At 40.9% G+C, this 27,834-nt stretch overlaps 3 protein-coding genes across 4 annotated transcripts; all 3 read left to right on the top strand.

Annotated features, from left to right (window-relative positions):
• Nucleotides 1–558: 558 nt before the first annotated feature.
• LOC120645222 (L-type lectin-domain containing receptor kinase SIT2-like) lies at nucleotides 559–2,980 on the top strand. Its single transcript, XM_039922023.1, has one exon. The coding sequence runs from the start codon at nucleotides 695–697 to the stop codon at nucleotides 2,735–2,737; it is 2,043 nt and encodes a 680-aa protein (XP_039777957.1). The 5' UTR covers nucleotides 559–694; the 3' UTR covers nucleotides 2,738–2,980.
• Nucleotides 2,981–11,295: 8,315 nt separating this feature from the next.
• Nucleotides 11,296–13,660, top strand: LOC120645221 (L-type lectin-domain containing receptor kinase SIT2-like). The gene has a single exon (XM_039922022.1). It carries the CDS (start codon nucleotides 11,388–11,390, stop codon nucleotides 13,392–13,394), a length of 2,007 nt encoding a protein of 668 aa, XP_039777956.1. The 5' UTR covers nucleotides 11,296–11,387; the 3' UTR covers nucleotides 13,395–13,660.
• Nucleotides 13,661–20,131: 6,471 nt separating this feature from the next.
• Nucleotides 20,132–27,761, top strand: LOC120645220 (kinesin-like protein KIN-14P). Of its 2 annotated transcripts, none has more exons than XM_039922021.1 (19): nucleotides 20,132–20,445; nucleotides 21,650–21,816; nucleotides 21,897–22,040; nucleotides 22,228–22,479; nucleotides 22,556–22,627; nucleotides 22,709–22,777; nucleotides 22,865–23,002; nucleotides 23,135–23,296; nucleotides 23,404–23,485; nucleotides 23,576–23,671; nucleotides 23,775–23,951; nucleotides 24,040–24,146; nucleotides 24,230–24,405; nucleotides 24,521–24,682; nucleotides 24,774–25,027; nucleotides 25,111–25,274; nucleotides 25,372–25,518; nucleotides 26,859–27,163; nucleotides 27,258–27,761. In XM_039922021.1, exons 1-19 carry the CDS (start codon nucleotides 20,283–20,285, stop codon nucleotides 27,385–27,387), a joined length of 2,967 nt encoding a protein of 988 aa, XP_039777955.1. In that variant the 5' UTR covers nucleotides 20,132–20,282; the 3' UTR covers nucleotides 27,388–27,761. The 2 variants fall into 2 exon arrangements, with proteins under 2 accessions (XP_039777955.1, XP_039777954.1); XM_039922020.1 differs by having other exon boundaries at nucleotides 20,134–20,445; nucleotides 26,856–27,163.
• The last annotated feature ends 73 nt before the right edge of the window (nucleotides 27,762–27,834 follow it).

The raw sequence follows: 27,834 nt of genomic DNA, 5'->3' as shown, positions 1-27,834 counted from the left end.
AAGAGGCATCCATTTTCTAGTTGGTTTAAGAAGACTAGTTTAAGAAGACTTGTATAAGACGATAAAATCTGTTTTGTACCTCATTTAGAATTAAAAGTTTTGTATGAGCAATAAAATGATCTTATATCATAATAAGCTCATAAAATGGCTTTCAGGATCTTTGATACTAATCAAACCTCAAAGCCAGACAAGAAAATGTTATCCAGACAAACCTTTGTCATTTCAGTTATTGTCCGTCTTTGAATGCAGTTCTTTACTTCTATTCCTGACCATTTATAACATGTCAAAAGAATATAAAAGGTTGATTGGAACCCTCTGCCGACTGCCGTTACTGCAACGGAACAATGATCTTTTGGTCAATTAAGCTGGACTGATTGTTTATAAAAACATAGATGACAAATGTGATAGTGACAAATTAAATTTAATTTTTTAGTGGAGAAAAATAAGTTAGATCTATATGACTTTTAAAGATGTACTTTTCAATGGGACATACGTAGCAGGGAATTGGATGGGTTTTACTGGTTTAAAAAGACCTGCGTTTGGAGGGCCTGTATGCTTGTCAAGCTGTAATTGCAAGTAGGTATAAGTGTGTGGCTTCTGCATGCCTTGTTGACTGATAAGTCCATACTCTATACGTGTTGGCTGCAGCTAGCACATTAACATTTCCAGGCACCTGCTCTTGCCATTGTCCATCATGGCCATGTTCGACATGAAGCCCATCTCCTTGATGCTCCTAAACCTCGTCCTCTTAGTAGGCCTTGCCATTAGCACCGCACCACTCACCGCCGGAAACGATGACCATCGCCGGTTCGTCTACTCCGGCTTCGCCAACGCTAGCCTCACCCTCGACGGCACAGCGTCGATCACACCTAGCGGCCTGCTCGAGCTGACCAACGGCACGGCCATGAGCATGGGCCGCGCCTTCTTCCCGGATCCACTGCGCCTCCGTGACTCATCACTCGACGGCACCACGATGCAGTCCTTCTCCGCCTCCTTCGTGTTCGGCATCATCTCCGTCTACGACATGAGCAGCCATGGCCTCACCTTGTTCGTCGCGCCGACCAAGAATTTCTCCACGATGCCGGTACAGTACCTGGGCCTCTTCAACGGCTCCAACAACGGCAACACGTCCAACCACATCTTCGCTGTGGAGCTCGACACCTGGCAAAACATCGAGTTCGGGGACATCAACAACAACCACATCGGCATCGACATCAATGGCCTGAACTCTGTGCAGCCCTACCCGGCCGGCTTCTTCCACGATCAGAATGGGACCTTCGAGAACCTGACTCTCAATAGCCAAGAGGCGATGCAGGTGTGGGTGGACTATGATAGGGAGAAGACACAGATCGACGTCACCTTGGCTCCCCTAGCCATGGTCAAGCCTAGGAAGCCAACAGTGTCAGCCATCTGCAACCTCTCAGATGTGCTCACCGATGTGGTGTACATCGGCTTCTCATCATCGACAGGCAAGATCAACACACAACACTACGTACTCGGCTGGAGCTTCGCCATGAACAGCCCTGCTCCACCCATCGATGTAACCATGCTTCCAAAGCTTCCACGACACCATCCAAAGGATCGACGATCCTGGGTGTTAGATATAGTTCTTCCTGTAGCAACTGCAGCACTGCTCCTGTCTTTGGGCGCCATTGCTTTCGTACTCGTGCGAAGGCATTTCAGGTATGCAGAGGTGCGAGACAACTGGGAGTCTGATTTCGGCCCACACCGGTTCTCGTACAGGGACTTGTTCCATGCGACGGGAGGATTTGAGAACAAGAACCTTCTTGGAGTAGGAGGATTTGGGAGAGTGTACAAAGGGGTGCTTCCGAGATCAAGGTTGAAGATAGCCGTGAAGAAGGTGTCGCATGACTCCAGGCAAGGCATGAAGGAGTTCATAGCAGAGATTGTCAGCTTAGGACGTCTTCAGAACCGTAATCTCGTTCAGCTGCTTGGCTACTGCCGGCGCAAAGGTGAGCTCCTCTTGGTGTATGAGTACATGCCCAATGGAAGCTTGGATAAGTATCTGCATAATAATGATGGCAAAGAGGATAACTTTGTGTTGAGTTGGGCTCAAAGGTTCCGGATCATCAAGGGAATTGCATCCGGACTGCTCTACCTCCATGAGGAGTGGGAGAAGGTGGTTGTTCACCGAGACATCAAGGCAAGCAATGTGCTCCTCGATGGTGAGATGAATGGACGGTTGGGTGATTTCGGCCTTGCAAGGCTGTATGATCACGGCGCCGACCCACAAACTACACATGTGGTTGGCACCATAGGTTACCTTGCTCCAGAGCTAGCGCGCAGCGGAAACGCTACTCCTGCTACGGATGTGTTCGCCTTTGGCATGTTTGTGCTTGAGGTCACCTGTGGACAGAGGCCTGTCAATCACCAAAACACGCAAGATAGTCAGGTCATGTTGGTTGATTGGGTTCTTGACAAGGTGCACAAGGGATCATTCGGTGATACAGTGGATGCTAGGCTCAAAGGTAGTTATGATGGTGGTGAGGCATACTTGGCGCTAAAAATAGGGCTGCTATGCTCACACCCTTTCGCCGATGCAAGGCCTACCATGCGGCAAGTTATGCAATACTTTGATGGGGAGATTCAGCCTCCAGATTTATGTTTCGAGGTGCTAGCCTGTATGCAAAGTGAAGGGTTTGATCCATACATCATTTCAAATCCGCTGTCAACAACAACCATCAGCACAATGTCGGACGTCTCTGGAGGAAGATGACCCTGGTGTTTTGCCGTGAATGGCATCCAAATACATTATTACATACCCTAAGAACTATGTATTGCATGTGTGTATGTAATGAGGCATATATAGGAAGCCTATATGCCTTAAGAATATAATTATTAATTTGTCTGTAAAAACATTATGTGCTTGTGTTTTCTGGTTAGTAACTTCCTGCAGCACCTTTGTTTTGTATATAAGAATCCCCTATCAAATAATTGACGGTGGTTACTGGTCCCAAATCTATTATCTTAATACAATAGTGTTAAAAGAAGGCACCACATTCGCCGAGAGGGTTTAGAAATTTCCACGTTAATCTAAAAAAGAGAAGAATATACACCGTTGGATTTTATGAAGATCTAACGGTCTATATTGTTATAAGATCTTAATACAATAGTGTTAAAAGAAGTCACTACGTTCGCCGAGAGGGTTTAGAAATTCCCACATAATCTAAAAAAGAGAAGAATATACACCGTTGGATTATATGAAGATCTAACTGTCTATATTATTCTAAGAATTCATATCATATAAAAAAATCCATATCACATAAAAATCCACATTGAATAAAATTTTTATATTTCCTATTGTTATTAGAGTCGGACTCCATTGTTTTAGCGACATTAAACTGTCTATACTTGGAAAGGTTGCATGCTTCGTTTCTGGCAAGGTTACATCAAGCAAACAAAGTTTGGTTGCTCAAACTAGGGCTCTATACGGCTTCGTTTATCGATAGGATTTAAAAAATAAAGAAAGGTCACATCATAAAGACATATCCGTTTCTATCACGTATACTCTCACCTACATCAAAGCTTTTGCTCGGTACAAGACCGACTCTGTCATCTATATTAGGCTCAATATATAAATAGAACCTTAAAACAATTGGTACAATTAGCTTTGTCTTGCACAGTTTTTTTCTAGCCGAAGAGTTCTCCGTCGTTTCTCAACCTGATCTCTCGAACAGTTGGTCTAGGGAGGTCTAGAAATTCCCACGTTAATCTAAAATTGCACCGTCGGATTTTATGAAGATCTAATGGCTTAGATTTATCTAAAGAGTCCATATCAAATACGACTAAAAATATTAGATTATTAATAGAAAAGATAATAATATGCATATATAATAAATTCTATAAAAGGAAAAGAATATACAACCAATAAGATAAGCAACTCTTTACTAATTTCTCATCTGCAGTTCCAGAAAAACAATCACACATACCAAAACCAAAATATAAAAATTAGCACTTTTTTATTTTGGAAAAGCACCGTGGCAATATGCGTGACGTCGTGCGTGGCAACAACACCAGGACGACATCGTTTTCCGCTCCATGGCTCTCTAGGCGAGCGACTCATGTCCGGGCCATCCGGGGGCAGATTTTATCTCTCCTCCTGCATTGCATCTGCTAATTTGCATCCATAGAAGATTAATTATTTTTATCTACGATCGATTTAGAATTTGAATAAAGTTTTATTCATCACACTTAAAATTCTCCAATCGCCTGGACATTGAGACTTGATTCAGTTGATGGTGGCTGCCTAGGCGGCAAGCATTCCTTGATCTACGGAGATGTGTCCCTAGGCTTGCAGGATGCCTGGGGCTAGAGACCGGGCACGAGGGGTGGTAGTGGTTAGCACTTAGCAGCATAGTGGTGTGGCTAAAGTGCCGCCAAAGTCATCATGAGCTACTCATATGTATCTCATGCACGTTCTCTCGAGAGAACGACAAGAACGACGACAGTTGCAAGTGGCTAGGATAGGTACAAGTTTCAATAGGGGAGGAAGATCATTGGACTAGCAAGAGGGCAATAAATAGAGGTGAAGACGAGTCTTGGCCATCGCCCATCTATCGGACATGATTGACGACATCTTCGGTGGAGCGAGGAGGTGAGGACAAGAACGTTGGCCACATACAGCCTGAGCTCGGTGGTGGCCAATTAAAAGAGTGCAGAATATAACAGATCAATTGTTGGCCGAGTCTGAAAGAAACAATGGTTGCTTTCTTAGGGCGTGTTTGGGACGGCGTTGGCGCTGCGTTTCCGCGGAAAACGCAGAAAAAACCCGCCAAACACCTTGCGTCCGTCGCGCGTTGGGGCATCGCCAGCCACGGGATAATCGAGTGAATGAACGTGGGTGGGGAAAAAAGCGAGAAGCGAGCTGTCGGCCGCTTACCGCTTAAACGCGGCGTGCGTTTTGAGGACTCGGTCCCAAACAGGGCCTTAGGAGAGGAGCTAACCACAGCATAGAGAAAGCTAATAAGGTTGAGGTTGAATCCATCAGCATCTTTAACCCAAGAAACTAACATGCCGTTACATGATGATTGATAACTGCATGGAATAGAGTCGAGGAAGCGACACAGCTTGCTTTTTGCATTTTTTGCAGGGTTAGCAAAAGAAGGAGAAGGGATGAGGGTGCTAGCACTAGAGAATGGATGAATTAGCAAGTTTGGCAACATGAGAGCGGGAAGGACACAAAATCGAGTCGCAATATGATGTATTAGTTATTATCAAGCAAACTTCTGGCAAGGCGCAGTTGATAGTCACAATTAAGTTGTGCAGCTAAGGATCGGTACACACAATGTAGGAGCTGATTAAGTGTGGCAATCTATTCTTCAAAGTAGCATGTTTGCGATGAGATATTGATCTGTATATGTTGAATAAAAACTTCATCAAGAAATTAAAGATTAGACAACACTTAATTATTGCAAAGCATAATTGGGTGATTGGGGAAGCATAAACTGTGGACATCAGATGTGCCCGCTAGACCGACTGCACCATACAAATTTCTTTTGAAAACAACCTTACAACATATATTGTAGATGTAGCAGTCTTACAAAAAGGTCCTCCAAAGCAAAGCTAATTATGAACCAGGCCTAAACGACAACTAGACACACACGAACACCTCCACTCACAGTAGAAGCGAGAGCCTAAAGGAATTCACGAGCGAGCTACAAAACATAGTCGTCACCTCCATGAAGCTCAGCGATGAAAGCCACCAGAGGCACCAGAGTCCGAAGGAACTCATAATGATGCTTGGAGCTATAGGGAGGAGAAGCCTACCTAGGAGTTTGAAGAGAAAGAATACTTCGTTGATGAAGACCAACACCGGTGACCCAAGGACGCAGAGGAAAGCGATGCCAACATGTAGAAAACAGAATCCTCAAATCCAAGGGAAGTTTTGCAATGCAACAAACAACAGAGGTCCACAGGAACCCGGATAGAAAAAAAGCTCAAAGCTGCTTCAATAAAAAAGATAGCGGGGTGAGATGAGAAGCAAACTAGAGCTACAAAAAAAATTAGCAAACAAAGACCACTTAGATTCACTCTGAAGAACAAAAGCAAATCCACAGCACAAGCAAGCAAATCTACCTTGACTAACCAAAACTAAAGTAATCAGATCGGTAGAAACCTGGAAGCAAGAGAAAGTAGGGGAAAAGGAGGAAGAAGGAGGAAGATGAAGAGCTGAACCAGAGAGCGAGGAAACGAAGGAAGAGGGATGAGATTCGGCCAGGCAGAGCGAGATGAAGAAGAGGGAGGGAAGGAACCTTTATTCAAGCTCACCCTGCAGCCATCGTAGCAAGCCACACGACGAGGGCACTAGCGGCACCAGCAATAGCCACAACTGGGGGGAGGGGGGCAAGCGCCCATTCGAGCATAACAAAGTACAGATAGTATACACTAAGAGAAAGGAGGCTGGCCCACCTCCTTCTCATCGTCAAGCTGGGAGCGATGGGATCTCTATGAGCTATAGGAGAACGGGATGGGAGACGATAAGATTAGGGGAAGCTTCGCAAGCTCGCTTGATATTTGGATGGGCATCGGGTAAGGCATTGGTTACAAAAAGATGGTGGTTTAGTGATGATAAAAATTTAAGATCCTACAATATCTATATCTTTTTACCAAATACTCATAAACACTTCAATCAATATGAATAAATCAATTGATCTATAAGAAAATATTTAAGTTCATTAGATCTTGAAATTAGAAATATATGAACTACAAATAGATCCATTGGTCGTACAAATTTAGGCTATACAAAATAGAGCATGCGGAAGAGTACAACAAATAAATATAAACATGTTTTAAATGTTAAGAGTGTTTAGGAATTACAAAGTTAGTTGAAAAGTAAAAGAAATAACACAAAGTTTTATGATGATTTAGTGGTTTTATTAACCTGTGACATTACCTTGGCATTGATTTATGTTGGTATTATCACTTTGATGGTCTCAGAATTTACTTGATTAGGAAACAACAAAAAAATCATTTGAATTAATTAATTTTTAAATTTTAAAATAAATATAAATATTAGTACGAAAATTCTAGATACCCGCGCTATTTGCACGGGCCACCTTGCTAGTTCATTATACTAGCCTGTCAACCCGTGCTCCAGCACGGGCTAATTAGAATTAATATAAAAATAAGATTTATAGCTAATAATTATAATTATTTATTTCACGCTTTCTTTAATCTATTATAATACATACTCTAAATACATATTTATTATTATCTAGTTCAATAGATTTTATTTTGCATCACATGTCCATGTGTGTTTTATATTTATTTAATTGAACCATTTGTTTGTGAATTGATATTCTTATTTCTTACATCATATATGAATACATGGTGACACATATCGTGAGTAATATTTTTATATAAATAATGACATAAATAATATATTAATTTATATACAAATTTAGAGGGTTATTTGTATTATTTTTATAGTGGCATAATAGGTGGGTAATTTACACAAAGATTAGGGGGTTACTTTAGATTTTTTTTATAATGGTAGAGGTAGGTAATTTAGATACATGTTTAGGAGGTTACTTTAGTCTACTTTCATAATGACATAGGTGGGTAATTTATTAGAAAAGATAACAAATCCAGTGACTATAATGATTAGAGTTGTCGGATTGATGACCGGATGTTTCTGATTTTTGTGAGAATTCTAGATTTTCTCTATTTTTTTAGAGTTTCTAGGTGACTTAACGTGGAGGTTTGAAAAGAGGCACCAATTAGTAATAGTAAGATATATTTACCCGTATAACAATGACTTATACCATAAGTATTCATAGCTTTCAGTTATATATGCCTGTTTTTAACATTTATTCATATATGGCATCCATGAGAATCATAAGGCCATATGGATAAAAAACCTGACAAGACAAACTAAACAAGATGCAACCCCATAGAAAAAGTTCTTTTTTTCTTTATTCATACATCATGGAATAGGAGCTGGCTAGAAAACAATTATATAAAAAAATTTTGCATCCATCTACATGTATTCTATCTGTTCAACAAGGTTGGTGACTTGGAAAGTCTCAGCTTCAATCCGTAGTTTGCTGGGCAATGGGTAAATCTATATATTCTATATAGATGCAACCCACTAAGTGTCATAATTGTATTTCTCTCAATCCTCGTGCTGCCACGTCATCAATCCACTAAGTGCCATGTTGCTATGTCATCAATCCACTAAGTGTCATAATTTCTATTTCTCTCAGTCATATTTTTCAATATGTTGCGGTTCATCAAAAGTATAAATAAAGAAGAAGCCCAACAGCCAAATTTTTTATTTATCAATTACATATTACTCTATGCAACATACATATGTTAAATCCCCTCCATTTATTTTCTTTTATTATTGTCTCATGAACATTATTTTCATTTATCAATTAAATATTAGTCTATCTAATATTAATAAATAAATCCACATTAGTTTCAAAAAGAAAAACAATTAGTCTCCTATGATATTTCTTTCTTCTAAAATTGATGCATCCCACTAGGAAACGTTAACAAAAAGAAAAACAATTAGTCTCCTATTGTATTTCTGTCTTCTAAGATTGATGCATCCCACTAAAAAATGTTAATTTATATTTCTCTCAATCCCCATTGAGCCACCAACAATGGAAGAAGCACTCCTTCATCCACCTTACTATGTCTCTTCATTTCTCTCATGTTTGTAACTTGATCATCCAAGCTGTCATTTCCTTAAGTCTCTCTATCTAACAATACACTATCACCACCACCCCTTCCACTTCTCATGATCTGTAGAACCCAACGCTCTATATATTTTGCTTAGTTGAAGCCATCGTAGCGTTACACACACTCTCGACTCCATTATTCCATTCGGTTCTGGTAGCTCCTTGCCTTCCCCAGCTGTTTTGCTACTCTTAAATTTTGTCTGGCATCACTGTGGCATGCAGGAAGAGCACCATGAAGGATTGTTCCAGGTCTCTTCTCTTCAATGTTACACATTCATTCATTATGTTCTGATATTGATACTGTGTTTGGTTCCTCCTTAATATTTTACCGTTTGATACAACTATATTTGTACAACTATATTTCTAATTATCAACATTTCACACACAACTGCATTCCTCACATTTCATTTTAAAAAAATATTTGCATAAATTTCGCTTAGCCAAAGAGTCGATACAAAGTCGAATCACTTCACAAAATGATGCAGACTTTTTCCATTTTCTCCTAGAATAAAATTAAAGCGATCTTACCATACCAATTACGATTCCTCTTTTTATCAGTTTCATCAACTTGAATTTTTTATATGTACTTCAATTTTAGTATTTAAGCATACCTTATATACAACCATGCCATATATCTCCAATGCTAAAATTGACTACAACTTCATATCTCCATCTTTTCAATACACTCAATTTCAACATTTTTGTCCACAAATCCCGCAGCAACGCGCGGGGTATTCAACTAGTCATAGGATATTGCAATACCCGCAAGAGTGTATTATTAGGCCACCGAGTAGAGAACTGAAAACTGGGGTTTTGTTTTACCTGGGATTCTTTGCAATTTGGTCATAAATAAAATATACACCAATATCTGAATGTTCCATGAAAACAGCATATCAATTCGCTACATTATAGATGGGAGGGAAAATTATGCTGGTTAACTACAACAATGGCCTATTTCCAACATATAAATTTAAGAAAATAGTTCAATTTCTGTGGGAGTTGAAAAAAAGAAAAGCCATCGCCTGATTGGGTTCTAAGTTGTTGGAGTTCATGAAAAGTAAACATGTTTGAAATACTAGCCGTGGATCAACATTCAGCTACTTGACTATAATTTTGACTGAGCGATTGAAATTCATGGCCTCAACGGGATCAAAATTAGTTGTATAGTAAGCAAGTTCAAAATACTTGCCATGGAATACTTGAATTATAATTATATATTCAAGTTAGAAACAGTAGTGCATATTTCCAAGTCTGTGCAAAATTTACATAAGATACTTGTTGTGCAACTGCCGAGTTCCCTAGGTAATCTCAATATTCTCACATTTTTTGTATAACTTGTACTAGTATGACCAGAAGCATATTCCCAAGTCTCTGCTGAATATACTCAAGATATTTTCAGCAACTAGGATTCTGGAACTGGCATCCTGTCAAGTTTGGGGTTCCCTTGGTCCTAGGCAATCTCCAGTTCTCCACATCTCGATCAGACAAATATATGAAGTGCAATTCATGCTTTCTTTGAAACTAGGTAATCTCCACAACTCACAGTCTAACAAATAATATTGTCTGGACAAACTTTACATTTGTATCAGATGGATCAATCTTCCTTTTCAGTAGTTCTCAATCTTTTAAATGTGTTTGTTTAATTTTAGTAGGGATCCATATCCCTGTTTGCAACTCTATATATCTCAAAAGTTCACTGCCTTAGTTTCGTTAGACAAAGCTAAGATTATGGATCTTGATTAAGCTTGGTATTTTAGAAATTTTTGGATCACATTAGACACATATATTAGACATTATTTGCAAATAGGACTAGATCCTGTCTCTAAAAAAATTCTAAGTACAATTGCAGCTTTTGGCCTTGGCAATCCGTAGCCTGAGATATGATTTGACAAGTTCCATCCCTCTTATGTAATCACTAACCACTGCAAGTGAGTGTCAGATAGGTATACATCAAAGCTTTACACATTGATCAAGGTTAGTTTTCAGTTACTATCAATCTTTAAATGCAATTTTGTAAGTTTGTTCCCGTCCATTTGACTTGTTAGAGGACTACAAAAAGTTGGTTTATTTGAATCCTCTGCCCTTGCTGTAATAACCGACAGCAATCTTCAATAGTAACTATCATGTCAGGGATGGTAGTTGCCCGGGTCAAAAGGTAAAAGCCTAAAATGTCTCTTCATTTAACGTGAAATTTAGTTAATTTCACATTCAGTGCAGGTGGAATGAATTTCAAAGCACACTGATCCTCCCTATTGGTTGAATTTGTAACGACGCTAAGCTTTGGAGCTTCCAGTATAGGAATTATATATGATCCATCTGATTTAGAGTTTTTTTTTAAACATTTTGGAGAAAACTCCTGCTGGGAAAACCAGGTGACCTGATGGACTCAAATGCGCGTCACTGTTCTCATGCCACTATTATGAGGTTTACACGTAGTGCTAGGCTGTTCCTTAAAGTCAATTCAAAGATGTGGCAGCAAATAAACCTGATAATATCAGTGTCTACATCAACTCTTAAAATTTGGACAATGAAAGATGTTGAAATAGAATAGGACTTTAAGAAGCTGCAAGTTAAATAATCTAATATAAACTGCACAACTGACTCCAGTAGTCGGAAAATAGATACCACTGGTTGTCCACAAAACACTTACTGCTTGCTATCCTTGTTGAGTTGCAGCTTGCAATGGCAATCAAGCACTCATCCTTGCTTCAGTACCTGCTCCTCCTCCTCGCATCCTTGGCGTCCTGCGATGATCAATTTCTCTTCTCTGGCTTCACCCAATCCAGCTTAAACCTTGATGGCTGTGCCATCGTCACAAATAGCGGCCTCCTTGATCTGTCCAATGGCACTGCAGTGCTCAATGGTCACGCCTTCTACCCCACCCCTTTGCGCTTCCGCAAGTCTCCCGGTGGTAACGTTCAATCCTTTTCGGTCTATGTTGTTCTCAGTATCTTCATCACATACCCGGACTTGAGTGCTGACGGCATGGCCTTCTTCATTGCCCCTACCAAGAATTTCTCCGATGCAAGGGCGGCCAAGTACTTTGGCCTCCTCAACGAAAATAATAATGGCGACCCAAGCAAACACATCTTCATGGTCGAGCTCGACACCTACAAAAATGCTGAGCTCAAAGATATCAATGACAACCATGTCGGCATCAACATCAACAGTGCAATCTCCGAGAAATACAGCACATGTGGCTTCTATGAAGATGATGGTGGTGCCTTTAGGGATCTGACGCTGAATGGAAACAAGGGAACACAACTGTGGGTAGACTACGATGAGGGTACTACGCAGATCAATGTGACCTTGGCTCCAATCAACGTGGGCAAACCATCAAGGCCACTGCTCTCTGCAACCTATGATCTCTCTACTGTACTCTCCAACTCAACTTCGTACATTGGACTCTCATCCACAGCTTCTGCCATCAACTCTCGTCAGTATGTGATGGGTTGGAGCTTTGGCATGAATAAACCAGCTCCAGCCCTTGACATCTCCAAGCTTCCCAAGTTGCCTGTTCTTGGTCCCAAGGCCCATTCCAAGCTCTTGGAAATCGTTCTACCGATAGCCACTGCAACATTGATCCTCTCTCTATGCACTCTTGTCATTCTAGTTGTGCGAAGGCGGATGAAGTACGCTGAGGTGCGTGAGGATTGGGAGGCCGAGTTTGGTCCACACCGCTTTTCATACAAGGATTTGTTCCGTGCTACAGGGGGATTTAGGAACAAACACCTGCTTGGAGAAGGAGGATTTGGGAAAGTTTATAAAGGAGTGCTGCCATCGTCTAATGTAGAGGTTGCTGTGAAGAGAATTTCCCATGAATCAAGGCAGGGGATTAAGGAGTTTGTCACTGAGATTGTTAGCATCGGTCGACTCCGCCATCGCAACCTAGTGCCGCTACTTGGCTATTGCAGGAGGAAAGGTGAGCTCTTTTTGGTTTACAGTTACATGCCAAATGGTAGCCTTGATAAATATTTGCACTGCGAAGAGCACAAGGCTATTTTGAATTGGGCTCAGAGGTTTCGAGTCATCAAAGGCATCGCTACCGGCTTGCTCTATCTCCATGAGAAGTGGGAGAAGATAGTGATCCATAGAGACATCAAGGCAAGCAATGTGCTCCTAGATGGCGAAATGAATGGTCGCCTTGGTGACTTTGGCCTTGCAAGGTTGTACGATCATGGCACCGACCCACAAACAACACATATGGTTGGTACCAAGGGGTACCTAGCCCCCGAGCTATTGCGCACGGGGAAGGCATCCCCTCATACCGATGTTTTTGCCTTCGGCATGTTCCTTCTTGAGGTTGCCTGTGGGAAAATGCCTGTCAAGAAAAATGCAGAGGGACATGAGTTTTTCTTGGTCGATTGGGTGCTTGAGCACTGGGACAATGGCTTGCTTATAAGGACACTTGATCCTAGGCTTGAGGGTGACTACAACATCAACGAGGCCTTTCTCATATTGAAGCTAGGGCTCTTGTGCGCGCACCCGCTTCCTAGTTTGAGGCCTAGGATGCGAGAAGTTATGCAGTACCTCGACGGCGATACGCCACTACCTGAGCTGAGGCCGACGCAACTGAGCATGAACATGGCTGCCATGATGAAAACCAATGGATTGGACTCCTCTGTGGTGTCATATCCACAAATGTTGACAAGCTTCGGCACAATATCTGGCCTCTCAGGAGGAAGATGATATCTGCAGGGTTTTATTTGCTGTACGTTGATGATTACCTTCAATGTTTAGTACGTGGTGCATAAACTGTATGTCGTCGAAATATTCATATGAGTATGATCAGTCTTATACAAGTCTAACGTCTGTAAAGCCTTCCTCCTTATTTTAGGTGTTCACAAGTTGTATTGTACCCGGTAGCTAAAGCCTGTTTACCTTTTGAATTCTTCTGTGCCAATTAGTTTTAGAAAATATAAGGGAAGACTTTTCTTCCTTGTGTTTCATTACAATGGATGGTCCACACTCTGTTAAATATCTGACACAATAATGATGCTAAGACACAACATACGAAAGAACCAGGGCCGGTCATGAGAGTTCCGGGGCCCGGGGCGAAACTAAACCACCGGGGCCCTTTTAATAATAATAATAATATTGATAATATTAGAAATGTATATATATAATAAAATGAATGGTACATGTTACCTTAAATTTCTTTAGTTTGTCTATATGCAAAATCTTAGATAACTGGATCAATATAAACCTTATCCTATAATAACTTCTCATATCCTAATATCATTAATCCTTCCCCCAATATGCAATCAATTGTATCATTTATAATTTTTACCTACTGCAATAAAATGAAATGTCTATTTGATCGATCGTCGTTTATAAATCATATATAAAATATCAATCTATAGTGTGGATTAATAATTTGGCCCTGTTTAGTTGGTGAAAAGTTGTTGATTTTGGTACTGTAGCAAATTTCGTTGTTACTTGACAAATAATATCCAATCATTGACTAATTAGACTTAAAAGATTCATCTCGTACCAATCAGTTAGATTGTGTAATTAGTAATTTTTTTCAACTGTATTTAATACTTCATGCATGTGTCCAAACATTCGATGTGACGGGTACTGTAGAAATTTTTTTGGGAACTAAACAGGGCCTATAGGGTTTAGGGCAAAATTAAAAATTCCTACCTCCGATCGTTGCTGTACTGTCTTTCTTTTAGCCTTGCTGCTTGCTTTTGCTAGTCGCGCTTCCTGCTTGCATGCGGCCCTTCACCGGTGTCTCGGTGCTCTATGCTAAATCGGCGACGGCAAGACACAGAGAAGGGATAAAAGGGATAGACTGACGGAGTCACTGCACGTCTGCACCGGAGAGGATCGGAGAGGCGCGGACGGCCGCTGTCACGTCAGTCAATTCAATCAAGCCCGCCTGCGTTGGGAGCCCGGGAGCCCAAGCGGCCAAGCCACCTCTGACTAGTGACCTTGCAAATCGCGTAGAGGGAGATGAGGTCATGAGGATAGAGAAGATGTGTGCCACGCACGGACGGGGATCACGGAAGCAAGGAGACGCGCTCGCAGGCCATGCTCCGTTTCGTTCGCTGCTGGGGCTCTTCTTGTATATGTAGCCAATACTGCTACATAGACACCTGACGGGGCCCCATTGATTGGGGGGGCCGGGGCGGCCGCCCCTCTCGCCCCCCCCCCCCCCCCCCCCCTCTCAGGGCCGGGCCTGAGAACTAGAACTAAAAATCAGCTCAAAGAAATAGGATCCGACACCCAGAACAAAATCTAGGATATTTTACTTAATTCTACAACGGGAAAATCTATTTCTTGTGTGTCAGTTTTGTTAGACTTCGTGGCAAATTGCTGTTCAAATTGTACTGCAGGGAGTTCAGAGATGCTCGGTACAGACAATATCAGAGATGTTTCATGTTTGTGGACAAAATGAACTGATTCCTTGTTCAGTAATGCCAGCTAGGTTCAGAGCAAGCGCTGATCGCAAACAAGCTTCAGAAATCACGGTAACCTCGTACTACTTCAGGGTCGCCGGCGTCGCATTCAGGGCCGCCGCCGCCTCCGCCAGACCTCGTCGGAATCAGCCCCTCGCCCTCTGCAATCTGGCTGGCCTTCGGCGGAGGAATCAGAAGGCCGCAGTCGAGGAGACGCCGGCGCAATCGATTGGGCTCGCTGGCTCAACTCACCAAAGCAATCCACGCCGCCGGACGCGACCTCCTCTGTTCGGAGCAGAGTCCTAAGCAGAGGCTTGGCAAGGATAGTGTCCCTGTCCCTTGATGTTTATGCTTTCGAACTTTCACAACATTGTTTTTTGTAATCTAGTAAAAAAACATCATTTTTTGTAATTTTATTACGCATTCATCTTCTCAACATCGCTCATACCATTTTATGGCAACTGTAATAGGATATTAAGAATACTTTCCATATTTTTTTTACCATCTCAAAAATGTTGGATGATCAGCACAAGACGAATGTGAAAAATAATATCAAACTGTCCAAATAATACTCTTTTACACACTTACAGCGAGTGGAAACAATACTTCAAGAAAAATTTATTCATAAATCATAGTAAGTGGTTGGAAAGGCTCTTAGTTAGTTGAAAGAAAATTTACATAGTAATGCAAGAAGATCATAAATCGATCTTAAATTCAGTCGTTAAAAGGCCAATAAGCGAGAGTGGTGGAAAGTTGGTTTACCTATACATTAGTTGCCAATTTAACCCTACTGTTCGAGTCTGTATAATAACTTTATGGAATACTAATAGTTGTATATAGTGGTGGCGTTACATGTATGAATTCATCTAACTCACCAGCAGAAATTCTTATTAAAAAACTCACCAGCAGAAACTAAATTTAGGATTTTTTTTTGCAAAAGCAAGATTTAGGATTAATGATGACTTGCAATCTTGATTTGGACAAAAATATTTAAATATTGAAAGTCTAAAAAATAATAAAGATGCCAATTAACACTCGCAAATAAGAAACGAGAAAAATACAGTGTACAAACGACATTTCATTAAATTAAATATGTTAATGTACTGCAAGCTGACAGCTTGCAGGCAAATGGAAAAAATCCCACCTTTTTCCTCTTCTAATACAAACAAATATCGGCACTACTCCTGGATAAAAACACCGTGATCTGCCTCAAAACAATTAAGGGCCTGAGTCGGTTGACAATACAGATATTATCTCTGCAAATCAGAGTGCATTTATACCTGGTCGCATGATAACAGATAATGCTCTAATTGCTTTTGAATGCATACATGCCATCCACACCGCCAGAGATGAAAGAAGTCAGTTTTGCGCTTATAAACTGGATTTACCCAAGGCATATGACCGTGTGGATTGGGGTTTTCTAGAGAAAGTTTTGTTGAAGCTAGGCTTTCAAAGTCAATGGGTCCAGAGGATTATGTCTTGCATTTCTTCTGTCTGCTATACTGTTCGCTTCAATGGGGGTGCCATCAGCATCCTTCACCCCAACTCGTGGTCTTCGCCAAGGTGATCCTCTATCCCCGTTTCTGTTCCTGTTTGTGGCAGATGGTTTTTCCACTCTCCTGCAGAAAAAAGTCCAAGATAGATCTCTACAAGAACTCAAAGTTTGTCGTGGTGCTCCGGGTATTTCTCACAGCTATTTGTGGATGATACTCTTCTCTTCTTCAAAGCTAATGTGGAACAAGCGTATGTGGTAAAGCAAGCATTGGATTTGTTTGCTCGGTGCACCGGGCAACATATAAATCCGGCAAAATGTTCTATCATGTTTAATGAACGTGGAGATACAATGCAACAAGTTCAAGTGAAGCATGTCCAAGAAGTACAGCTTTCATCTTTTGAAACTAAATATTTGGGACTTCCCACCCCTTCTGGGCGCATGAAAAAATAAAGATTCCAATCTCTCAAGGAACAACTTGGTAAAAGGCTTACAGACTACTCCGAAAAGAGCCTGTCAAGTGGAGCTAAGGAAGTTTTGATTAAAGCAGTAGCACAAGCTCTGCCAACCTATATCATGAGTGTGTTTTGCATCCCAGAAGGTATTTGTGATGATTTGACAAGCCTAGTGCGCAACTTCTGGTGGGGATCAGAAAATGGCCGAAGGAAAGTAGCATGGGTAGCATGGGAGCACATGATTTAGAAAAAATGCTGTGGGGGTCTTAGTTTTAAGGATATGAGATTATTTAATCAAGCTCTATTCGCAATGCAAGCATGGCGACTTATTCAATTCCTGGATAGCTTGTGTGCTCGTCTTCTAAAAGCAAAATATTACCCTCGGGGCTCCTTGATTGACACAGCTTTCCGATCAAATGCCTCGGTGACTTGGCAAGCCGTTCTGCATGGACTGGACCTGCTAAAGAAAGGTGTTATCTTGCGCATTGGCTGCGCTTCTCATGTTCGCATCTGGCGTGACCCATGGATCCCCAGAAACTACTCACAGAAGGTGACGAGTGAAAGAGGAAGATGCAGGTTGCATTGGGTGTCCGATCTGTTAGTTTCTGATGGCTCTGACTGGGATAGAGACCGCCTAATTGCTTATTTCAACCCTGCTGATATTGAGGAAATTTTAAGAATCAAGCTCCCTTCAAGACGATGTGATGATTTTATTGCTTGGCACAAAGAAAAGAATGAAATTTCTCAGTTCGTAGTGCTTATAATTTGACGCTGCAACTGCGTCACGTGGGCACCATAGCCAGTACCTCCACTGGATCTGATGAAGGGGAACGAAAGCTTTGGCAAAATGTGTGGAGTGGGTATATCCCACCGAAAGTTAAAATTTTCTCTTCGAAACTCTCTCATGATGTACTGCCTATGAGGAAAAACAAACATAGAAGAAGGCTGGAAGATGATAGCATATGCAATATTTGTGGTAATGGTTTTGAGGATAGTTTTCATGCAGTAGTTCTATGCCCTCGAGCCTGGACGCTTAGGCAGGCAATGCGAGAGCACTGGGCCTTACCAGATGAGAAATTATTCACTTATTCAGGAGGCGATTGGCTCATTTTGCTTCTTCAACATGTGTCATCAGAACAACGTGATTTAGTCAGACTCCTGTTCTGGAGAGCTTGGTTTGTTCGTAATAATATTGTTCATAACTTGGGCCCAATATCCATAGAAAGTTCTGTCCACTTCCTTTTGAGCTATCAGGCAACTCTGGTGGAAGTCCAACAAAACAATGACCAGGACACAAAAGGTAAAAGGCCGATCTGTGAGCCTAGTGTGAATAATTTACTTCGAAGCAACAATGTTATGGGGAAGTCTAAGCTGCATACATGGCTACCACCAAGAATGGGCTGAGCAAAAATAAATGTTGACGGTGCATTTGTTGAACAAACTGGAGAGCCAGGTATTGGCATTTTAGCTAGAGATTACTCTGGGATTGTTTGCTTCTCAGCTTGGCGTGTACTATTCCATTGCTCTTCCCCCGTTGAAGCTGAAGTTCGTGCCTGCGTGGAGGGCTTACGTCTAGCATCTCAATGGATACAAATGCCTGTAATCATAGAGTCAGATTGTTCTCGGGTGGTTCATGTCTTCAATACATCCAAGGAGGACAGGTCTGAGATCACTTTTCATGTCAAAGAAGGAAAGGATCTGATGCAACTGATGCAAGAGGTGGAGATTGTTCAGGTAAACCGTAAGCGGAATTCTACGGCGCATCTTTTAGCACAACTAGCTAGGAGGAATATGCATTCTGCTGTGTGGCTGAGGCAAGTGCCTAGTTGTATTGCAAAACAAGTTGATCTTGACTGTACTGTGCTCCCTTAATCAGTAAAGCTCGCGGTTTACCCTTAAAAAAACAATTAAGGGCCAAATGGCATGTGCCGAAATTATGCTAGATGTCGAGGACACTATTTATTTATGTTATTTTTTCTGCTTCCTTTTAATTACTCCCTCCGTTTCAAAATGTAGGTCGTTTTGGTTTTTCTAGATTCATAGTGTTTGCTATGCACAAGTGATTTCGTTTCCTCCATGTGTCTTCTCTATACCGTGTCATGGCATATAATTCATCATATGGAAATGCACCATTTTTTATATAAAACTATTTCTTTTTCACTTCCTTTGACTACATTTTGAAGCACCTGCGCAATTGATCTTTTGCATGCATGCGCATGATTTTTTCTCTCGAATATGCAGGAGAACCCAAACAATCAATCCAACCAAAGCATCAAGTACACATCCACTGGGCTAGAGTTCAAATACGATCACGGATTTGACAACAAACACAATGCCAATGAACCACCAGCCAGCATCTTATCTGGCAATTAGCTCCAAGTTACCCAAACCCCTAGCACCTGCTATACACCAAAGGTGGGCCTCCCACAAAATATGCTTAAAAACTAGCTGTACGCTACTGTAAATAATTTGCAGCTAAGCATGGAGCACAACCCGTCCGTTATTTTTTCATAGTTTCGAAAATGAATTGGCAAAAACAAAAATGGTATATAACCTCATATCATCATAAAAAAGCTCTATGTAACCTGTTATGCTTGTAGATTTGTACTTTGAAGTCACCAAGAGACAAAAAATATACGGACGAGGCTCACCTGACGTCAAATTCACATGACGTTGTCACTAACTGGCGGGCCCAGACATTGAGCTGGCCCACATATCGGCGACAACATCTCCGAGAAGTCGAGGTCAGAGAAACTCATTCCAAATATACATCAACATTGTAAGCACCATAGATCACCCTTATAACACCTCAATGGAAATCACACCTCATTTTTTATTAAAAAAAATAAAGGAAAACAAGTCGTGAAAAATCAAAATAACGAATGACAACGCAACCACGCCTCTCCCAAGAATCTAGGCAAAAAATAGCCCAAATAAACCCCCATTTTTAGTCTCCCTAATTTCTCCAAGAAATATATGCAGTTCACCCCTTCAAAGTCCTCCTATTTCCACTCCCTTCCCGACCCCAACCTCAAAAACACCAACCCGCCCTCTCCGCCCCGCGAGCGCCCCCCACCACCACCATTATTCCGTCCGCTAGAATAAGGAAGAGAGCTCCCCTCCACCGGCTTCCCAGTTCCCCCTCCCAGCTATCGCGCCTCCTCCGGGGCGTCCCAGCAGCGGTCGGGTCGCCGGATTCGACGCTGGTCCGGGTTCGGGGCCTCCCATGGCGTCGCCGGAGCAGGAGGCGGCGGTGGCCGAGGCCGTCGTGGAGGACGAGACGCGACTGCAGGGGGGAGGAGGCGGCGGCGCAGGTGGAGGAGGAGGAGGGGAGACGGTGGGGACCAGGAGGAACATCGACATTGCCTGGCGCAAGGCGGAGGAAGCCGGTGAGTTGGTTTCTTGGTGAAAAAAGATGCATTTTTTTGTGGGTAAGTATTCATTTTGGTTCGAGGCGACGCGCTGGAATTTGCTTGATTTTTTCTTATTTCTTGTATTTTTATGGCAGTGCATTCTCTTTTAATTTTTTATTGGGATTGAAGCTGGTTCGTCGAAAAAAAATTGGGATTGAATTGAAGCTTAGATTGTGCTTGGAGAGCATCATGATCCTAGATCATTGCAATGGTTCCGTCGATTAATATTTGCCTAGGAAAAATATCTTATTCCATCCTGTTTCTCTCACTAGCATTTTAAGCAGAATTTTTTGTAGAACAGTGAAAAATATATATTTTTTTCTAATTTATCATCAATGGTGGATGTTGGCATGTTGCAAGTCCAGCGCTTATATTGCTTGACTTTTGCTCTAATTTCATTGATGCTAGTTCGAATTCTGCATCCATGCGAATTTCATTTCATCTCACAACTCACATTTAGCTCTTTTGGCTGAATACTTCATAATCTAATCTGACTTGGCAATGGCACAACAAAAAAGGCAAAAGATAGAGAGTGATTACATTTTAGTGGGATCAGTATTAGGCTCTCAGTAGACTATTTGGAACCGTAAAACTGCAAGACTCTTCCTGCAATACATTTGGTAACAGAAGTACTCTAATCATTTTCATAACTAGCTGGCATCCTATATGGTTTCTCCCTCTTAGGCATTCATCAGGCTAGAATTAGCCTCAATGATTCCTAGTTCTTCGCTGTGTGCCTTTGTCTATATATAAAAGGGCAATAGACAACAGGGCCCAATTGTAGTTTATCGGTAGCTACTTTTATGTTCTTCGTGGTTGTCATGACAAAGAAATGGTCTTAAGGACACGCCTCCAAACCTGCCTACACAGAATACCTGTATTTATTTATTTAAGAATATGATGACCGCTTATCCACTATTCCATTTAGGTTCGTTCTACACAATGTCTGACCTTGTAGTCAAGTTCTTTACATACTATCATTAGCCTTCTGTCACAGGTTTACACTGAAGTGATATTGTACTTCTTTAAACAAAGGGTATGGCTTATTTTGGTCTTTTTGTGTCAAGCATATTAACAAAGGGTATTTTGATGAAACACCTAACTTTTTCTTGTTAGTAACTTAGTATTAGCATAGTCAGGATCATCTGAATTGGTGCTTCTTTTGATTTGAGAAATGCAGCAATAAGAAGGTATAAAGCAGCCAACTGGTTGCGAAGAATAGTTGGGGTAGTGTGCGCAAAGGACCTTGCAGAAGAGCCTTCCGAGGAGGAATTCCGGCTTGGCCTGAGAAATGGCATTATTCTCTGCAATGCACTGAATAAGGTTCAACCAGGCGCAGTGCCCAAGGTTGCATTTCTCTCCTTCAGATCTGTATAGTACTTCATTCTCCACTTTTTTGATTTTGCATGCTAAGTACAAAATTTTAGGTTGTGGAGGTGCCATCGGATCCTACTGTCCCTTCAGATGGTGCAGCTCTATGTGCATATCAATACTTTGAGAATGTGAGAAATTTTGTCATTGGCCTACGAGATTTAGGTCTTCCAACATTTGAAGCATCAGACCTGGAAAAGGTGAAATATTGTATGATTTATTTATTTTTATTTTCAATGATAGACCCGTTCTTCTAACATCACAATTTTGGTATTATTTCGTGGATAATCTCCTGATTTATAAGGATTGCTGCTGCTAAATCAAGTAGCTAAAGTTTCTTTATATTGCCCACATTGAATTGATGTTTTCATCTGCTATTAATCTCAGGGTGGTCAAGGTGTTCGAGTTGTAGACTGTGTTCTTGCTCTGAAGTTATTCGGTGATGCTAAGCAAGTGGGTAAACAATCTCCATTCAAATATAGTGGCATTGCAAAGCCTTTGTCTGGAAACTATGTCATTCGGAAGAACAATGAACCTTTTATGAAGACAATGATGAGGAGTCACTCAGCTGAATTACTCCGGGATGGCAAATCACTGGAGCAAATAGGTCTTGATTTTTCTCTAGAATCAACTGAAACAGTAAGAACACATCATCTAGTTTTCACATTAGTTAACTCTCTTTAATTTGTGGTGATACTCATCTTCTTGGCTGTAGACTACTCCAGATTCCATCCGGATTCTTGTTCAAACGGTTCTCTCAGATAAGAAACCAGAAGAAATTCCATCGGTGAGCCTACTGTGTGTAGCTAGCTATTTATGCAATGCAGTTGAGAGAATAAATGTTAATACTGAATCTGGTAATTTGCAGGTTGTGGAATCACTCTTGAGCAAAGTTATTAACGAATTTGAGCGTCGTCTTGCAAGCCAAAATGAATCGGTATATTCACTTTTGTCACCAGCTTCACAATTCCTGCTATGCTATTAGCTTTAACTAAACCAATAGTATGCATGGTTGAACGAACAGGTGAAAGACTCTACAGAAACCAATGAAAGCAAGTCATTATCGGTAATGGATTCCCCATTTAACACCAATAGCAGTAACGCATTATCCAGAACGGACTATCTACAAAAGGAGTCTACTTCCACCAGTGATCTGGAGAAGGTATCCACCTTTTGTTAATGCAGCAGCAGTCTTTAATTTGCTGCGGTGAAATGATAGTTATCATAGCACTGTCCACTTATTAAGTTTGTTCAATCTGGCTGATTGGATCTATGCACTAATCTTTATCATTAGGCCACTGACAATATGAAGACGGATGAAGATGACGGGGATTCTTCGAGTGCGAAGGAAGATGTCAACACAGAAGTACCTCCTCCATCTGTAAGTGATGATAATGTAGGTAAATGTATGCCAAAGCCAGTACGAAATTTTGATCAAGAACAGAAACAGATCCAGGTAATTCTATGCTTAGTGTTTTTCAGTGATTTTGGTTACTTGCATTTTCCACTATCATTCTATGACTGAAACTTACTGTAGAATTTTTTGAACAATTCTTACTGTAGGATTTGAAAAGTAATATTTCAACTATTAAGTCTGGGATTGAACAGTTCAAATTGCTGTACTCTGAAGACCTTACAAAGCTTGGTATATTAAGCGCTAAACTTTGGACATCTGTAATCTTGAACTTTGTTCTTCCAAACTTTTGTTGTTTATCATCATTTTGGGTTGTATTAGGTAATCATTTGCGAATTGTTTCTCATGCGGCTTCTGGATACCATAAGGTTGTGGAGGAGAACCGCAAGCTGTACAACCAAATACAAGATCTTAGAGGTATAACTTCTCTTCATAGTATTGCGAACTGAAAAACTTGAGGACTATATCCTCGTTCAGAATTCAACGCAGCATGCTGAAAAATCCTTTTTTTTGTCACCAGGAAATATCAGAGTTTATTGTCGAGTGAGACCTTTCCATCCTGGAAAAGTAAGTTCCTCAAGCAGTGTTGCTGGACTAGAAGATAGAACTATCACGGTTATGATACCATCAAAATATGGGAAAGATTCAAGGAAGTCTTTTACTTTCAACAGGGTCTTTGGGCCCTTGGCCACACAAGGTTAAACTCACAAGTTGCTCCACTGAATTATTTGTTTGAAATCACACCTTTTGTACTTAAGTGACATATAGTCTTTAAACTAGTGCAGAGGAGGTCTTTACAGACATGCAACCTTTGGTCCGTTCTGTTCTTGATGGCTTCAATGTTTGTATATTTGCATATGGTCAAACTGGGTCGGGGAAGACCTTCACAATGGTACTGAACCTGTCTGTTGTTACTTTCTACATGAGTAACTATCCTTTTTGCAATATGAAAACATTGTTTTGTGGATGCTGTAGAGTGGTCCTAAAGTTTTAACAGAAGAAGGGCTCGGTGTCAATTACAGAGCACTAAATGATCTATTCAGTATCCAGGAGCAGAGGAAGGATACAATTTGTTATGAAATTGCTGTACAGATGATTGAGATCTACAATGAGCAAGTGAGAGATCTCCTTCAGAATGGTGGAAACAAGAAATATCCTTTTCTAGTGAGCTTGATATTAATCCTATTTTTAGCTATCTTAACTATTACTCTGTATATATTTAATATCTTCTCGACCATATATTGAACCTCCTTAACACTAAGAAACATTGGAAATTCGGAATAGTTCTCAAAAAGGACTTGCAGTTCCAGATGCAAATGTAGTTCCAGTTACATCAACAGCTGATGTAATAGATTTAATGAATCTTGGCCAAAAGAATCGTGCAGTTTGTTCAACTGCCATGAATGACAGAAGTAGTCGCTCCCATAGGTACGCTTTCTTTGGCAAAATAGTACATTTTATTCCAGACATGATGTTGAACTGTGTGTTTTTAGCTAATGGTCGAGTAAACCAATTACAGTTGTCTGACTGTTCATGTTCAAGGACGAGATTTAACATCTGGAACAGTCCTAAGAGGTTGCATGCATCTTGTGGATTTAGCTGGCAGCGAAAGAGTTGATAAATCTGAAGTCGTAGGAGACAGACTAAAGGAGGCACAACACATAAATAAGTCGCTGGCTGCACTAGGTGATGTGATTGCATCACTAGCCCAGAAAAACACACATGTTCCTTACCGAAATAGCAAACTTACTCAACTTTTACAAGACTCTCTTGGTAACTCTGAAGCTCCATATCCTTGGTTTGCAAATTGTCAGTGCCGAAAATGTGTCCAGTAAGTATTTTGCTTCTATTTTCAGGAGGACAAGCGAAGACATTGATGTTTGTTCACATAGCTCCAGAACCAGATGCTGTTGGCGAGTCCATAAGTACTTTGAAGTTCGCAGAGCGTGTTGCTACTGTTGAGCTCGGAGCAGCCAAGTCAAACAAGGAAGGAGGAGAAGTCAGAGAGCTCAAAGAGCAGGTTCGTTTATGAACTCTGCTTTATGGCTTTCTTGAGTTCACTGGGATAGCGACCGATATGTTCTATGCAACTGTGGCTCATTTCTTGGCTATTACAGATTGCTTGCCTCAAGGCAGCATTGGCTAGGAAAGATGGAGATCAGGAGAGCATAAGAAGCACTCAATCAAGCCCAGATATATATCGAATGAGAACGGGTAATGCATCATCTGCATCGGGGCACCCAACTGAAGATGGAAATGTAGAGGTATTCGTTTTTATCTTAGACAAAATTCACCATAAGGTCTTTTTCTTTGTCAGAATTTAAATTGAAGCCATATAAATAATTTATATATCCTCGGTGTCCATTCAATTAAAGGATTTTTTATGAAGTTTATTCATTCGCAATCTCTTTCTTACGATTCTTGCACCAAAAGATGGCCAACTAACTTGGCCACGTCGCCGGCCGATCTCGGCCGTCGGATCGAGCGCGTGGACGGCCTAGATCAGGCGAAGCGCGACCTTTTTACAAAAAAAGCCCTCATACTTAAGCGAAATAAACCCGCAGTCCTACTTCCTCTCTCGGTTTATTTTTCAAAAAAACCCTCGACTTTTACCAAAATCAACCCACAGTCCGTGCCTTCTTATGGGCTTATCTTTTGTCTTGCTGGGCCGGCCTGCCTGGAATGGGTCAAAAACGGCCCGTGAGACTCTTCTCCTTTAATACGATTTTATTTTTCTTTTTTAAATTAGAGATCTTTCAAAATTCATACAAAATCATAGAAAAATCATAAAAATACCAAACCAATTTTGATGAGTTTCTAATGACTAGATCTATGCATTAAACTTAAAATATCATATGATTTAGTGTACTTTATTTCGCATATGAACTAAAAAAATATCTCCTCCATCTTAACAAAAAAAAATCTAAAATCAAATCCTATAAATCCATACCCCTTTTCTTACTCTTTGTTTCCTGACTCTTTTATTTAATGCTAACCTGTAGTACAAATACTTGAACATAAATAATCATGTATATACATATAAATAGCATAGTACTTCACTATATATGGTACATGATATCCCGTACATTCGCACATACAAGTACATCATGTCACACATATAAATACTTGAAATGAAGATACACAAATAACATAACATACTTGCAATATATGCCGTAGATACAAATATATAAACACGCATAGATATATATAGCGACAGCTACATCGACGCATAGCTAACCTACATACTCATCCAATCACCCTAACCCTAAAACACACAAACTGGCCATACGCGGCAACGCCGCGATTATTTCTAGTGTAGTCTATTCATACACCCTATTAGCATGTAAAGTAACATATTTATGTGAAAAGTGCAGTGAAATGTAGCAAGGTAAGTTTGGTAGATATTTTGGTAATGAGCAAAGAAATTTAAGCGTCACCAAAGCAATCATACACTTGAATCAATCTAATTTATTCCAGTTTTAATTCCAAAAAACCCCGAAGCGAAGATACCCCAAAGTAGAAGCAGCCAAATTTTGAACTGTCTGATATCCTTGTAGAGGATGATCCATCCTCATGGCTTGATACATGTAATGGTGTTCAGAAGGAATCGGCATTGGGAGATTGGGCAGATCACTCGCAGTTTGGGAGCAGCAATTCCCTGCCAGAGTTGGGAGCTGATGGCTCACAAGATCTATCCTTCTATCAAAGAAGTAGCCCTGAACAGCAATTGAGTTGGTCTGGGTCAGTTGCAACCGAGGATTCCGATGATTTTGAGGTTGCAACTACTTGCTCATCAGAACAAGATTGCCTGCGACCATCTAGCGCCCCAAAAGCTCCAGGTTTGGCCAATGGAGGTGGCTCAGCTGCAAGGAAGGCCCAACCGAAGGGTGCGAAAAGTTCAGACATTAGGTAATCTCAATTAATTAATATCTTTGGACTGTCCTACATAACTTAACTAGCATATTCTAACATTTCTAAGTTATGCTGTTATTAATTACTTTAGAGGTGTAAATCCTGCGAAAAGGGCAACACCATTACAGAAAAAGTCCAACGGAGCCTCACCAACACTAATCAAGAAGAGCGGAGTCGAAGCCAGGAGAACTCCCAATGGTAAAGTGAGCGCCAAGAAGTAATCTATCCAGGTAAAAAAAATGATTTTGTTGCGACCAACTTCACCTTGGAAAGGAATAGATAAAGATGTTGGTCCTACTGAGTGATGCACTGATATTGGTCAGATGAATATGTCAGCCCTCTTGAAAGGTTCCTGGATCTTCGGCTATGTAGCATTTACATTGTAAATCATAAATTCATTTTGCTATAGTACAGACAGAGGCCAGAAAAGTCTTGCGGGTTGGAAAGGTGGTCACCAAAAGGAAATATCCTTTGCCAATGTGTATACCTATCAAAGTTGGGTAAATTTTGTTATATGATGTATTCATGAGTCATGCCCGACCCTGTGGCTATGGTTAGTTGTTTTTGAATCCTGTTGTTCATCAACAAAGCCCAAGTGATTTGTTGTTTTATTTTTGATCTATATCAAGATGCTAAATATACAAGAGAAAATGAAAGAGGTTTCGCAA

This window comes from Panicum virgatum, chromosome 8K (assembly GCF_016808335.1).
Source record: "Panicum virgatum strain AP13 chromosome 8K, P.virgatum_v5, whole genome shotgun sequence".
In the NCBI taxonomy this organism is placed as follows: Eukaryota; Viridiplantae; Streptophyta; class Magnoliopsida; order Poales; family Poaceae; genus Panicum; species Panicum virgatum.
Note: the sequence above shows the minus strand (reverse complement) of the source record. Positions and strands in the feature narration are given on the sequence as shown.